This window comes from Chiloscyllium plagiosum, unplaced genomic scaffold, assembly GCF_037043375.1.
Source record: "Chiloscyllium plagiosum isolate Xiang-an unplaced genomic scaffold, Cpla_swu_hap1 HiC_scaffold_31, whole genome shotgun sequence".
NCBI classification, from domain to species: domain Eukaryota; kingdom Metazoa; phylum Chordata; class Chondrichthyes; order Orectolobiformes; family Hemiscylliidae; genus Chiloscyllium; species Chiloscyllium plagiosum.
In genome coordinates this window covers 3,805,773-3,821,807 of record NW_028270169.1, presented here as the reverse complement: position 1 = coordinate 3,821,807, position 16,035 = coordinate 3,805,773, and the positions used below count along the sequence as shown (strand labels likewise).

The 16,035-nt window shown below is 44.6% G+C and overlaps 1 protein-coding gene across 1 annotated transcript in view; it reads right to left on the bottom strand.

Annotated features, from left to right (window-relative positions):
- Positions 1–16,035, bottom strand: part of LOC122564206 (forkhead box protein N1-like) — a 94,430-nt gene that overhangs the window by 38,826 nt on the left and 39,569 nt on the right. The window contains exon 2 of the mRNA XM_043718901.2: positions 14,165–14,323. Coding sequence (XP_043574836.2) covers positions 14,165–14,269 — 105 coding nt within the window. The 5' untranslated portion in view covers positions 14,270–14,323. The remainder of the gene's footprint in view (positions 1–14,164; positions 14,324–16,035) is intronic.

Genomic DNA, 16,035 nt, shown 5'->3' with positions numbered 1-16,035 from the left:
CTGCAAATACAGGAACAATACCCTCAGTTCATTTGTCCAGATCGTTAGTACATAACATGAATAGTTGTGGTCCCAGCACTGATCCCTGAGGAACTCCACTAGTCACCAGCTGCCATCCTGAAAAAGACCCCTTTATCCATACCCTGTGCCTTCTGCCAGTCAGCCAATCCTCTATCCATGCCAGTACCTTGTCCCTAACACCATGGGATCTTACCTTATTTAGTGGTCTCCCATGTTATTCTTGTCAAAGGCCTTCTGGAAATCCAAACACATCACAGCCAATGGCTCATATTTGTCTACCACGATAAAAACTAGGAATGAAGCATGCAACAGCGGTGGTGGTGTGGCCTGGTGAAAGGGAGAGCTTTTCCCTTGAGGAGCAGGCTAGCCAATGGATAATATAATCACTGATGATTCTCTGTATGTTGACAACCTCGAGGTTACAGTAAAATAGGGAGACCTCTGTGCTTCCACACAAATACAGCCGCAAAATGGGGCAATTGAATGACGAGGTCCTGATCAGTTTGCCCTCACCCTATTCCCAGCATCAACAGGGCCTAGGGGCTACATTGCTGCTTTGAGTGAGTGGATGGACTATAGCATTGCCAGTTAACTAGCACCTGTGAGGCCAGAAAATGATTTGGCATATTCATCCAGTTGGTTTCCCAGACAAGGAATTGTATCCTGAGGTTGTTTCAAACACTCTCAGATGCTACAATGACTCATGCCATCTCATTTTAATCTTTTGTCATTTTCACCTTGTTGCCAAAGTTTTCAAATGTTCTGTGAAATGGACCTTCCTGTAAATTCTTGTCCTCTACCTTTCAGGCATTAAGTGAAAGCAGTGTCAATGAGATGCTTTATCAACATTTTCACAACACGTCTGCAGTGCACCCTGGATCACGTTGTGCTGAAGATGTAAATGTTTCACAACAGTATCCACTGTGAACTAATAATTTCAATCCATTTCCAAATTCTGGGAATGTTACATTTATCCAAAACTGGCTCCGTACTCACCTTGCCATTCTATTTCATTTCTGAGGTGAAGTGTGGAGACAGGTTCAAAATCAGGAGAAACCTCCACTCAAATGAAGAATTGTATTCTTTTAGGTTTATTGCATATTCAGAGATGGAAACAATGCCAAATTTGAGTTTGGAGAGGTGTTTCTGAGGCTGTTAAGGACATTCTGAGCCCCAATTCCAGGACCACAATTACATATCACTGGGCAGCAATTCACTGTCTGTAACCCCAGGCATTTACCGTCAAGTAAAATGTTATAATTCCAATGGACTGCAGCTCTTTGACAACATTGAGCCCTCGTTCATTCAGAACCATTCAACATCTAATCTCACCAAATCACATTCAACTGAACCGTAACAAGCACAGATAATCACAGCCCTGTGGGATTCCTATCTCTCGCTGTGTCTATCAATGCAGGAGCAGTGCTCATACCCCCATGTAAACGTCTCGAAATACTCCAGTCCTTCTGCAGGCAAAAGGTGTGCACAGCCAGTGTCAGTGTGTACCATTTGGGTGAGGGATGGTGTGCCTGACATAAGGTGTGTGACCTTTATCGACGAACAGGCTGCCCATTGGTAGGGCAATAAAGAACAGTGTACGTGTGCTGACGGGAAGATAGGATCTGTCCGGTTAGCCAGTGAAGAAGCCTCTATTCTGCTTCTGCCAGACATCAACGTCTTCATGACACTTTAGGCAAGGATGATACATCCTGACACTAATGAATCTTTATATTTATCTCTGCAACCTCTGGAACAGAGCATCAGGCAAAGGCCAGCCCCAGCCACGGCCCCAAGGGGCGTTCTCTCAGCTTTACATCAGGAGGAGCCCCCGGGACCTCAGTAGATGCTACCTTAGACTTTCCTCCCCATCTCCACCATTGCAAAGACAGAGACATTCACCTTTGGTGGGTGTGGACTCAAGGCTCTGACAAACAATATCAGTGGGTTTGCTGCTGACTGACAAGATTCTGTGGGTTCAGGCATAAGCAACACGGGTTACACACAGCCATCTCACAGTGGAGGGGAATTAGTAACAGCTTGCACTGGCATTCACTGGTGAACACAGCAAGAACATGGCTCGATGGTTAGCACGGCTGCCGCTCAGTGCCAGGGACTCAGGTTTGGTTCCACCCTCTGTCTGGAGTTTGCCCATTCTCCCCATGTTTGTGAGAGTTTCCTCCAAGTCCTGTTTTCTTCCACAGTCCAAAGATGTGCAGTTTAGGTAGATTGTCCATGCTGAATTGCCCGCAGTGCCCTGGGGTGCGCGAGCTAGGTGGCTTAGCCATGAGAAATGCAGGGTTATGAGGGTAGAGGGATCTATCTGGGTGGGATGCTCTTCGAAGGATCGGTGAGGACTCTGAGTGGACTCAAGGGATTCAGTTGTAGGAAACTATGCCATGAAGATGATATACCAAAGGTGTAGAATAATCTGATTTCATGGATAAACAAAAATCTGGCAGGTGGAGCATATAGTGGAAAAATCTGAAGTTCTTTACTTTGGCAGGGAAGATTGAAAAGGTTTAGAAGAGGAACAACTGCCACATTCTAAAATGCAGTGTGATCTAAATGCTCCAGTGCTCGAGTCAAAGGCTAATGTAATTATACCCTTTAGATTAGATTACATTACAGTGTGGAAACAGGCCCTTCGGCCCAACAAGTCCACACCGACCCGCCGAAGCGTAACCCACCCATACCCCTACATTTACCCCTTACCTAACACTATGGGCAAGGTAGCATGGCCAATTCACCTGACCTGCACATCTTTGGACTGTGGGAGGAAACCGGAGCACCCGGAGGAAACCCACGCAGACACGGGGAGAACGTGCAAACTCCACACAGTCAGTCGCCTGAGGCAGGAATTGAACCCGGGTCTCTGGTGCTGTGAGGCAGCAATGCTAACCACTGTGCTACCGTGCCGCAAGTTATGGGAGAACTTGAACATCAAGGTAAGGATGTAATGCTTCAATTGATGATCATTCCAGATGTGCAGGTCAGGTGAATTGGCCAAGCTAAATTGTCCATGGTGTTCGGTCCATTAGTCGGGGTAAATGTAGGGGAAATGAGTCTGGATGGATCTCTAAAAATGTTACTTGTCTCTTCAGAGGTCGGTGTGGACTTGCTGGGGCAAAGGGCCTGTTTCCACACTGTAGGGAATCTAATCTAATCTAAACAGCTTCTGGAATACTGTGTATATTGGTTCTTAATTTAGGAAGGATGTAATTGCATTAGGGGGCAGTTCAGAGGAGGCTTACGAGATTGATACCTGGAGTGAACTGATTATCTTGGGAGGAAAGATTGGACAGGCTAGGCTGATTTGTGTGAAGATCATCCTCAGATGGTGATGACCAGCACAAGGGGACATAGCTTTAAATTGAGGGGTGATAGACATAGGACAGATGTCAGAGGTTGTTTCTTTACTCACTAGTAGGGGCGTGGAATGCCCTGCCTGTAACAGCTGACTCGCCAACTTTAAGGGCATTTAAATGGTCATTGGATAAACATATGCAATTGTTTAGGTTAGATGGACTTCAAATTGATTCACAGGTCGGCATAACATTGAGGGCCGAAGGGCATGTAATGTGCTGTAACGTTCTATTGATTTAACATGGGAGAAATAATATACCACAGCCAGCCCTGGTATCTGGGACACAGTGATTAGAGACCCCTATAGAGAATCTTGGCCAGGTTCATCACTCATAGGCAATACTTCAGCTAGGCTGTGAGTCCTTTGCTTGATTTGTATTAGTGACTGAAGTTCTGTTTGTAAATCAGTGTTCAATCTCAATTCCAGGGCAATTCTGCAGGAGTTCCTCAGGGTAGTGTCCTAGGTCCAACTATCTTTAGCTACATCATTAATGGCCTTCCTTCCATTGGGTCCATCATAAGGTCCAAAGTGGGGATGTTCGCTGATGATTGCACCATGTTCAGCACCATTCGTGACTCCTCAGATACTGAAGCAGGCCATGTTCAAATGTAACAAGTTCTGGACAATATCCAGGCTTGGGCTGACAAGTGACAAGTAACATTTTGCACCACACAAATACCAGGGAATGACGATCACCAATAAGAGACAATCTAACCACTGCTCCTTGATGTTTAATGGTGTACCATCACTGAATTCCCCACTACCAACATCCACAGCCTTCTTCTAAGATTGCCAGCATCAAAACAACAGCTGAAAGCAGTGGGTGCTGCAATGATGTGTCTCCCGACAACATTCCAGCAATAGTCCTGAAGACTTGTGTTCCAGACCTTGTTGCTCCCCCAGCCACGTGGTTCCAGTGCAGTTACAACACTGGCATCTACCCAACAATGTGGAAATTGCCCAGGTATGTCCTGCATGTAAAATGCAGGACAAATCCAACCCGGCCAATTACTGGTCCATCAGTTTATTCTTGATCGTCAGTAAAATGGTGAAAAGGGTTGTCGGCACTATTAGGTGAGATTAGAGTGGTACTGGAAAAGCACAGCAGTTCAGGTAGCAACCAAGGAGCAGGAAAAATCGACATTTCGGGCAAAAGCCCTTCATCAGGAATGTTAATGAGAACGTGTAAGGGCCATCTATATAACTGGTAGAGTTTTGGTGGTTGATAAATGTCTGTATTTGCTCTGACAGTCAATCAGAAATGAGCAGTAATAGTCTGGTAACTATAAAATGTTCATGATGACTGTTGGACAAGAAACATGTGCCTCCAAGCATATACTTAAAGAGAATCAGTAATAACTATACCCAAGACAAAGATCACCTCAACAATTGATTGGAGTCACAGCTGGCACATTGGAAGATGGTTGTGGTTGTTGGGAGTCAGTTATCTTAGCTCCAGGATATCTCTGCAGGAGTTCCTCAAGGTAGTGTTCTAGGTCCAACCATCTTCAGCTGCTTCATCAATGACCTTCTTTCCATCATAAGGTCAGTAATAGGGATGGTCGCTGATGATTGCACAATGTTGAGAAACCAGTTTATGACTCCTCAGATACTGAAGACAATATCCAGACTGACACATGACTAGTAACATTCGTGCCACACAAATGCCAGACAATGACTATTTCCAACAAAGGAGAACGTAACTATTGCTCCTTAAAATTCATTGGTGTTACAATCGTTGAATCCCTAACTCTATTAACATCCTGAAGGTTACCAGAATCTGAATTGAACCAGACAGAGAAATACTATAGCCACAAGAACAGGTCAGAGACTTGAAATTCTGTGATTAGTAACCAGGCACAAATCAGGAATGTGATGGAATACTCTTCAAAACACCATCCAGAGAAAGCAGCCTGTTTGATTGGCACCATGTCCTTAAACATCCACTCCCTCCACCATCGACACGCAGTAGCAGCAGTGTGTACTAACAAAAGATGTGCTGCAGAAATTCATGAAGTGTCCTCTGACAGCACTTTCCAAATCCATAATCACTTCCATCTGGAAGAACAAGGGCAGCAGAGACATGGGAACACCACCATCTGAAAGTTCCCCTCCAAGTCTCTCACCATCCTGACTCGGAAATATTCGGTGTTGCTAGATCAAAATCCTGGAAATCCCCTCTCCATCTGAACTAGGGGCAATTAGGAGTAGGCAATAAATGCTGGCCCAGATAGAGATGCCCACATCCCATGAACAAATGAACAATAAAGATATGCGTTGCTTCTTTCCTGAGTAACTGTGTCAGGACAGTCAGCTACACTGCAAGTTCCATCTCATCCACATTGTGCAACGTTCCAGATGATGTAATTCTTTCTTGTTAAGAGACTCTGGCTGTAAAAAGCCCCTGTTCCACTCTTTGCCTGAATATGCACTTTGCTGTCTTTCCAGGTAACAGGAGCTCGTACAAACACGACTGATATTGTTTGAGTCAAAAATGGTTTAAACTTGGACAGGATATCACTGCTTTTATGAAGCACATCAAGTGACTGTGTTTGAGATTTCTTTTGTTTTAATGGGAATTGGATAAGTGTTGAACTCAAATCAGTAATAACTTCCTGCATCTGAATGCTTCATTCCGATTACTCATAGTCTGCTGTTTCTAGTCATAATGGAGGATGCCAGACTTAACGTTTATTCAAAAAGTCAATCACAGGAAGGAGACTTCATGTTACTGATATTTTGAAGACAAGAGCTAAAATCTTACGATATTATTTAAGATTTAGTGTATAGTAGAAGCTGTTACTTCAGTTGTATTGCTACACAGCTACAGTCTGTTGTAATTGTTTCTGGATCAGTGGTGCTGGAAGAGCACAGCAATTCAGGCAGCATCCGAGGACAGGCAAAATCGACGTTTCGGGCAAAAGCCCTTCATCAGGAATAAAGGCAGAGAGCCTGAAGCATGGAGAGATAAGCTAGAGGAGGGTGGGGGTGGGAGAGAGTGGCATAGAGTACAATAGGTCAGTGGGGAAGGAGATGAAGGTGATAGGTCAGGGAGGAGAGGGTGGAGTGGATAGGTGGAAAAGGAGCTGGGCGGGTCGGACAAGTCCAGACAGGTCAGGGGATCGAGTTTCTGGAGGTTAGAAGCTAGGATGAGGTGGGGGAAGGGGAAATGAGGAAACTGTTAAAATCCACATTGATGCCCTGGGGTTGAAGTGTTCCGAGGCGGAAGATGAGGCGTTCTTCCTCCAGGCGTCTGGTGGTGAGGGAGCGGCGGTGGAGGAGGCCCAGCACCTCCATATCCTCGGCAGAGTGGGAGGGGGAGTTGAAATGTTGAGCCACTGGGCGATGTGGTTGATTGGTGCGGGTGTCTCGGAGATGTTCCCTAAAGCGCTCTGCTAGGAGGCGTCCAGTCTCCCCAATGTAGAGGAGACCGCATCGGGAGCAACGGATACAATAGATGATATTAGTGGATGTGCAGGTAAAACTTTGATGGATGTGGAAAGCTCCTTTGGGGCCTTGGATGGAGGTGAGGGAGGAGGTGTGGGCGCAGGTTTTACAGTTCCTGCGGTGGCAGGGGAAAGTGCCAGGATGGGAGGGTGGGTCGTAGGGGGGCGTGGACCTGACCAGGTAGTCACGGAGGGAACGGTCTTTGCGGAAGGCGGAGAGGGGTGGGGAGGGAAATATATCCCTGGTGGTGGGGTCTGTTTGGAGGTGGCGGAAATGTCGGCGGATGATTTGGTTTATGCGAAGGTTGGTAGGGTGGAAGGTGAGCACCAGGGGCATTCTGTCCTTGTTGCGGTTGGAGGGGTTGGGTCTGAGGGCGGAGGTGCGGGATGTGGATGAGATGCGTTGGAGGGCATCTTTAACCACGTGGGAAGGGAAATTGCGGTCTCTAAAGAAGGAGGCCATCTGGTGTGTTCTATGGTGGAACCGCTCCTCCTGGGAGCAGATACGGCGGAGGCGGAGGAATTGGGAATACGGGATGGCATTTTTGCAAGAGGTAGGGTGGGAAGAGGTGTAATCCAGGTAGCTGTGGGAGTCGGTGGGTTTGTAGAAGATGTAGAAGATGTCAGTGTCAAGTCGGTCGTCACTGATGGAGATGGAGAGGTCCGCCGACATTTCCGCCACCTCCAAACAGACCCCACCACCAGGGATATATTTCCCTCCCCACCCCTCTCCGCCTTCCGCAAAGACCGTTCCCTCCGTGACTACCTGGTCAGGTCCACGCCCCCCTACGACCCACCCTCCCATCCTGGCACTTTCCCCTGCCACCGCAGGAACTGTAAAACCTGCGCCCACACCTCCTCCCTCACCTCCATCCAAGGCCCCAAAGGAGCTTTCCACATCCATCAAAGTTTTACCTGCACGTCCACTAATATCATCTATTGTATCCGTTGCTCCCGATGCGGTCTCCTCTACATTGGGGAGACTGGACGCCTCCTAGCAGAGCGCTTTAGGGAACATCTCCGAGACACCCGCACCAATCAACCACATCGCCCAGTGGCTCAACATTTCAACTCCCCCTCCCACTCTGCCGAGGATATGGAGGTGCTGGGCCTCCTCCACCGCCGCTCCCTCACCACCAGACGCCTGGAGGAAGAACGCCTCATCTTCCGCCTCGGAACACTTCAACCCCAGGGCATCAATGTGGATTTTAACAGTTTCCTCATTTCCCCTTCCCCCACCTCATCCTAGCTTCTAACCTCCAGAAACTCGATCCCCTGACCTGTCCGGACTTGTCCGACCCGCCCAGCTCCTTTTCCACCTATCCACTCCACCCTCTCCTCCCTGACCTATCACCTTCATCTCCTTCCCCACTGACCTATTGTACTCTATGCCACTCTCTCCCACCCCCACCCTCCTCTAGCTTATCTCTCCATGCTTCAGGCTCTCTGCCTTTATTCCTGATGAAGGGCTTTTGCCCGAAACGTCGATTTTGCCTGTCCTCGGATGCTGCCTGAATTGCTGTGCTCTTCCAGCACCACTGATCCAGAATCTGGTTTCCAGCATCTGCAGTCATTGTTTTTACCTTGTTGTAATTGTTTGCCTAGTACAGCCATGATGTAGAAGGGTGGAGCAGGCTTGATAAGTTGAATGGCTGACTCCTCCTTCTTTGTGTTCCTACCACTGACTGTACTCCCTGTAACTCGAGGAAAGTCAAGCATTCTACAACTTAATAATAGCACATCACAATTTAACAGGGCAGTCTTTTTAGCCTGTAATATCAACAAATAAGTTAATGTGGGAAATTAATGTCATGCAACTAATCAAAACAAAACAAAGAATTGCAGATGCTGAAAATCTGAAGCAAAAATGGAAATTGGAGGGGAAACTCAGCAGGTCTGGCAGCAGATGTGGAGAGAAAACAGAGTCAATGTTTTAAATGTAGAACCCCCCAGTGAGAGTGTTGCATTGTCAGAGTTGCCTTTTTTTCGAATGTGGGCTGTAAGCAGTCTAAACCAATAGATGCAGAGCTGGAGAAGCACAGCAGGTCAGACAGCATCGGAGGAACAGGAAGGTTGATGCTTCGGACTGGGATCCTTCATCACGTCAGACAGAAGCACCTTTTGTGCTTCTCCACCTCAACATCTATTGACTCTGGCTTCAACCATCTGCAGTCCTTACTGTCTCCACTAAGCAGTCTACCTGCGTTGCTGGAAAAAGATCTCTCTCTATTTCTTCAAGAGCTATGTCAACAGCAGTGTCATGTACCTGATGTCCTGGAAAAATGTAATGTTCAGCCTTAATCCTTGAGGTTACTTTTATTCACACTGTAATTAGCCCTCAATAAAGTGACCATAATTTTTGATTCAGAAGTGAGATGGTGCTATTCACTGAGCCTTGGCTGACACTTCCTGGTCAGAGGTTGGTTAAGGAGGAAGTGCCAGATCTTCTTAAACCATATACCTGCGAAGGTAAAGTTCACTCGCAAATGCCGGGAGCAACAGGTAGAGAGGTTTGGATATTAAGAGACACAGGATCTTCTCAAACTTTGATGTTAAAAGATGAGGAGATATGTACCTCTGAAGGACTATTGCCAGAAAAGGTACTAGTAATGGGAATTTACGGTGAGACAAGAAGTACTCAATTATGTAGTGTGAGGTTAGAGTGTCCAGTGAAGAGTAGAGAAGTCATGGTAGGAGTACTAGACAATCTCTCAGCTCCAGGAACACAATTTATCCTTGTTAATGATATAGCTGGTTCACAGGTTGGAGTGCTGCCTACTGTGGTTGAAAAGCCAATGGGCACACAGGCAACTGAACAATTGCAGGAAACATATCCTGGAATCTTTTCCTGACTGTGTGGTAATGAGGTCACAAAGTCACCAGCTGAAACAGGGGAGATCAAAGAGTATAGATAAGAATGTTGAAGTGGAATTAGCAGAGACCCTGTTTGATCAGATAGTTGAGATAAAGTAGGAGCAGATAGATGACACAGCAGACATCTTTAGCTCAGATAAATTTATCAAGTTACAGCAGAAAGATGAAAATTTAAAGCAATTGCATCAAAAGGCATACATAGAAAAAGATTCCAAATGTATCCCTGAATGTTATTACCTTAAAAATGATGTCCTAATGAGGAAATGGAGGCCATCACATATTCAAGCAGATGAGAAATGAGCAGAAAATCATCCGATCGTATTACCAGTGGTACAGAAAGGAGGTCCTCCGAGTAGCACATGAGCTACCACTTGGAGGTCGTTTAGGAATGAGGAAAACACAGGCTAAAATACAAATACATTTTTACTGGCCTGGACTGCACAAGGACATAGTTGAATTTTGCCAAACATGTCATACATGTCAGGTAATTAGAAAACTGCAGGCAGTGATAAAACTTGCACATTTAATACTTATTCCTGCGTTTGAGGAACCTTTCACAAGAGTCTTGATTGATTGTGCAGGTCCTCTACCTCAAACAAAACGTGGGAATCAGTATTTGTTAACAATAATGGATGTGTTGACTAGATTTCCAGAGTCCGCTCCATTACGCAAGATCATGGCAGAAAGGATTATAGAGAATTACTCAAATCTTTCACTAGATATGGACTACTGACAGAAATACAATCTGATAAAGGGTCAAACTTTACATCAAAATTATTCAAGGAGGTTATGGACAGCTTAAGAATAAAGCAATTCAAATCTACTGCATACCATCCAGAATCACAGGGAGGCTAGAAAGATGGCATCAGACATTAAAGACCACGTTGAGGGCTTATAGTCAGGATTTATCCAGATGATTGAAATAAGGGAATTCTGTTTATGCTTTTTGTGATCAGAGATGCACCAAATGGATCAACCAAAGTCAGTCCATTTGAATTAGTTTTTGGGCATGAAGTGAGAGGACCGTTAAAATTGATTAAGGAGAAATTGGTAAGTCAGAATTCAGAGACCACATGATTGGACTGTGTGTCAAACTTTAGGGAACGATTAAAAAGAGCTAGGGAGCTGGTGAGACAGCATTTAAAAGTATTGCAGCTTATAATGAAACAGGAAGCAGTTAAGAAATCAAAACTTCACGATTTTGCTATCAGGGATAAGGTATTGGTGTTACTTCCAGTGATAGATGAACCTTTAAGAACAAGATTTAGTGGATCTTATAAAGTTGAAAGGAAATTGAGTGAGGTGAAAGAAAGAAATCTCACAAAGTGTGTCATGTGAATATGCTCAAAAGGTATTTTGACAGGGAAAGAAAGCAAGAGGAGAATGTGTTAATGATTACAGCACAGAGGGAAAAACCAAGTTCAGATTCTCAATTGGACATTCCTCAAATTAAATTGGACAATGAGGAAGTTGTCAAAAATTGGGATAAATCATTGAATTACCTTCTGGAGGAAAATCTCAATGCTTTGAAAGAGTTATTACTGTCACATGGGGAGATATGTGGAAATAAGCTGGGATGTACTGACCTAATTATGCATGATGGAGATATAGGAGATGCTGTTCCAAATAAGCAACATCCTTATAGGCATAACCCTCTAAAGGTGCACAGGTTCAAAAGGAGATTGAATGCATGCTCCAAGATGACGTAACTGAAGTAAGTTACAGTGACTGGAGCTCACTCATAGTCATGGTGCCAAAGCCACATGGTACCCAACAGTTATGTGTGGACTATCGCAAAGTCAGTGCAGTTACAAAAACTGATACATATCCAATTCTGCACTTGGAAGACTGTGTTAAAAAGGTGGGACAAGTAACTTATATTTCTAAGTTGGACTTGCTCAGGGGCTACTGGCAGCTACCTTCGTCAGAAAGAGCAAAAGCAGTCTTGGCTTTCATAACGCCAAATGGACTGTATCGGTTTAAAGTCATGCCATTTGGTATGAAGAATGCACCAGCCCCATTTCAGAGAGTAACCAGTAAGGTCATTGCCGGATTACCCAATTGTGTAGTTTATATTGATGACCTGGTGATTTTTAGTCACACATGGAAGGAACATTGGCAACATTTGTCAGACTTGTTCGACTGACTTCGGAAGGCAGGTTTGGTGATAAGAGCTGGAAATGTGTTGCTGGAAAAGCGCAGCAGGTCAGGCAGCATCCAGGGAACAGGAGAATCGATGTTTCGGGCATAAGCCCTTCTTCAGGAATGAAGAAGGGCTTATGCCCGAAACGTCGATTCTCCTGTTCCCTGGATGCTGCCTGACCTGCTGCGCTTTTCCAGCAACACATTTCCAGCTCTGATCTCCAGCATCTGCAGACCTCATTTTCTCCTCAAAGGTTTGGTGATAAACCTGGCTAAAAGTGGATTTGCCAAAGCCCAAGTCACCTTCCTGGACCATGTTATTGGACACAGACTAATGATCCCACAGGATGTAAAAAACAAAAGGTAATTGGGGAGTTTCTCACACCATCGACAAAAAGAGCAGTACTACAGTTCCTGGGATTGAGTGGATTTGATCGAAAATTCATACTAAATGTTAGCAGTGTGGCTACTCCACTCACTGAATTGCTAAAGAAAAGCAAGAAGTTGAACAGCTGATTGTCAGAAGGGATTTGCCAGCCTGAAAGCTGTGTTACCCACTGCCCCAGTATTAGCCATGCCTAATTACACAAAACTATTCAAGGTATCTATCGATGCCAGTGATGTGGGTGTCGGTGCAGTGTTCTTGCAGGAAGACAACGAGAAGATAAAAAGGCCTATCGGGCATTACTCCAGGAAGTTGAACATTCATCAGCTGAAATACTCAATGGTTGAGAAGGCGACTTTGAGCTTGGTGTTGCAACATTTCAGTGTTTATCATATACACCAATCATCACCCATTGAGGTTTGTAGAGAAATTTAATGATAAAAATTCCAGACTGTTTAGATGGAGCTTGTTGTTAAGCCATTCAATTTGAAAATTGTGCATGTGGCAGGATGAGAAAATGTAATTGCTGATGCATTGTTGAGACACGAATGAGAAATGGAGGCTTTCGCTGGTGGGAGGACAACAGACTAAAATGGAATGTTGTGGTGTGTGTTTACATGTTTATAGTCAGTGTAATATATTTGTGTGTTTTAGAGCACTGACCAAATTTGTAAGGGCTTTTAAAATGTAGCCAACTTTGGATATTGATGGTTCATTTTTTTAAGGGGGCGGAGGTGTGATGAAGCAGTTCCTTAAACAAGGTTAGGTTGTCCTTGGTTTGTTTTAGAGAGTTTGTAAGTGACCCATGTTCCGAAAAGTCTGAGTTTGGATGGATTTTAGGGCCAATTTATTTGCAAATAACAGATATTGCCTCAGGCAGAAGGCTTTCAAGTTAAAAAAAAACACTTGTATAATGAAAGGGGAATTCTTCCAGCTCACTTTTTTTCTTTGGTTTGGGTTTTTTTTAGCAATAGCAGTGAAGAAAGGTTGTTGGAAGCAAATCCAGCCTGGCACTCTCTCTCTCTCTGACTTCTCTCCTGTATGATCTTGCTTGCGTTTTCCTTTTGTGCCAAGAGGTGTTTATGGGGATTGTTGCAAGTATTTTGGAACAGTATCATTAAGTTGGGATAGTCTGTTGGGTTTTCAGATAGGATAAGTTATTCCGTATTCCATTTTCTGTTCTTTGTGTTCATTCAGTAATCTTGTAAATAAGTTCTGTTTTGTTTGAAACTAAGTAGTTTGACCAATTGATTCTCTCTTGGAATATCCACTGTACACCTGCTTAAATCAAATAGCAAAGCTAGGGTCTGGACTACCTTCTTGAAATGTTTTGAGGGGTCTGGCCTGGTCCATAACAACACATCGTAGATATTTTCCTGAGATATTATTACAGATCTCTGGAGCAGGTGGGACCTGAACCCAGGCCGCCTGGCTCAGAGGTAAGGACACTACCGCTACCACAGTGTCATAAGGGCAGGGGAAGGAAGGTTAGATATTCTCTAATCTCTCTGTTCAGATTTGCTATTATGCATCACGGAAGTAGGCAGGATTTGAACTGAGACAGCCGAGGCCAGAAGGTAGGGACACTACGACTGAACCCTCCTTGATACTTATTGTAAACTGTAACTTTTATAGAGTCAGACAGAAATTGGGTCATCACACCTGTGCGAGCATCACATGAACATGCCCAGCATTGTGTAAATGACAAACCCGAATCACTGGAACCGCTGATAGTGAAGTTGTGCAAAACTTTAATGTCTCATTTCAGGGGTTCGGGGGATAGGGAAATGTAATTGGTCAGGAATATCCCAGCATTGGGAGTTCCTGTCAAATGGCCACAAGTAGACAAGCATATGACTGTCTCTGGGGATATGGCTGATCACCCAGGGAGAGGAGGGTTTCACATCCGAGTGTGTTAAGTCAAGAACTCACTGTGTGTAGAAGGTGCAGTGGCAAGTCCACAGATGAGTGTTGAATGTCACTCTGTTGCTGGTTCAGGAAGGAGTTGTTGTCTAATGATCCTGGAATGTGGTTCATGTCTGCTCGATACCACTATACCTGCTCTCAGAACAGCCTGGTTCACCAGAAAACCTAGAGTTAAATAAAGACACAAGTCAGTTTTATTTATCGTATCAGCATTGATTCTTGTCAGCTTTTGCCCTTTTGCCTTCATTTTCAAATGTATTTATTCCTTTCTTGAACTCATTCCACGAACACCAGGGACTATCTGTCATCTTGTTCAGATAGTCATTATTCAAACTTGAACCTGTGGAAATGTAGTTATTAATGTCACTGGACTGGTAATCCAATAGCTCCAGGCTAATGTTCTGGGCTTGAACCCTACTATGGACAGATGGTGAAATTTGAATTCAGTGATAATCTAGAAGGATCAGCCAGCCTGCACTCTAGTGAATACAATCCTAACTGATCCAATCTATCCTCATATATGAGTCCTGCCATCCCAGCAATCAGCCTGGTAAACATTCACTGCACTCTCTCCGTAGTAAAAAATTGCTTCCTCAGATAATGACATTAAAACTGCACACAATGTTCCAGGTGTGCTCTCAACAAGGCCCTTTATAATGCTGCAAGACTTCCCTGCCCCTCCAACTGCTCTGAAGGCCAGCATACAATTTGCTTTCTTTACTGCCTGCTGCATCTGCAATGCTTACCTTCAACAACTGATGTACCAGGATACCCAGCTTTCATTGCTGTTCCCCACTCTCAATTTATAGCCATTCAGAAAATAAATCTGCCTTCCAGTGTTTGCTTTCAAAGTGAATAACTTCATATTTATCTCCAGCTGTCATGTATTTGCCCACACACTCAATTTTGTCCAAATCACACTGAAGTTTCTCTGCATCCTTGTTACAGTCACTCACCCACCCAGCTTTGCGTCATCTGCAAATTTAGATTTAATTCCCTCATTCAAATAATTTCTATTGTGAATAGCTGGGGTGCTAGCACTAATCCCTGCAGAATTCCACTTAGCACTTCCTGTTATTTGGAAAAAGACCTATTTATTCATACCTTTTGTTTCCTGTCTGCAATCTAGTTCTCTATCCCTGTTAGGACACCTCTCCCAAACGCATGTGCTTTAATTTTACACATTAATCTCTTATATGGGACTTCGCTGAAAGCCTTTGGAAAGTGGTCAAATAAATCACATCCACCGTCTCTCCCCTTTATTAACTCTATTATGGAGGTGGTGGCCTAGTGATACTATCACTGGGTTGTTAATCCAGAGACCCAGGAAATATTCTGGGGACCCGGGTTCGGTGTCCATGATCGAAGCAAATGGAATTTTAATTCAACAAAATCTGGAATGAACAATCTAAGGATGACCATAATTTGATTGCCAGGAAAACCTAACATCTGTGAGGGAAGGAAATTGCCAGCCTTACATAGTCTGGCCTACATATAACTCCAGACCCATAGCTATGTGGTTGTCTCTCAACTGCCCTCTGAGCAAATAGGGATGGGCAATAAATGTTGGTCCAGCCAGAGATACCCACATCCTGTGAATGATTAAAAAGAATTATATGCTTCAAGAATTCCAGTAGGTTTGTTAAGTGCTTTAACAGCACACCCTGTACCCTGGCCAACATCGCTACCTCAGGCTTGCTGCAGTGCTCCAGAGAAGCTCAATGCAAGCTGGAAGAACAGCACCTCATTTTCCACTTGGGAACACTGCATCCTTTTGGACTCTACAGAAGCATGAAGGAGGAACTGGGTAGAATTGACTGGGATAGAGGCCGAGAAGGCAAGGCAGTGGAACAGCAATGGCAGGGGTTTCTGGGAGT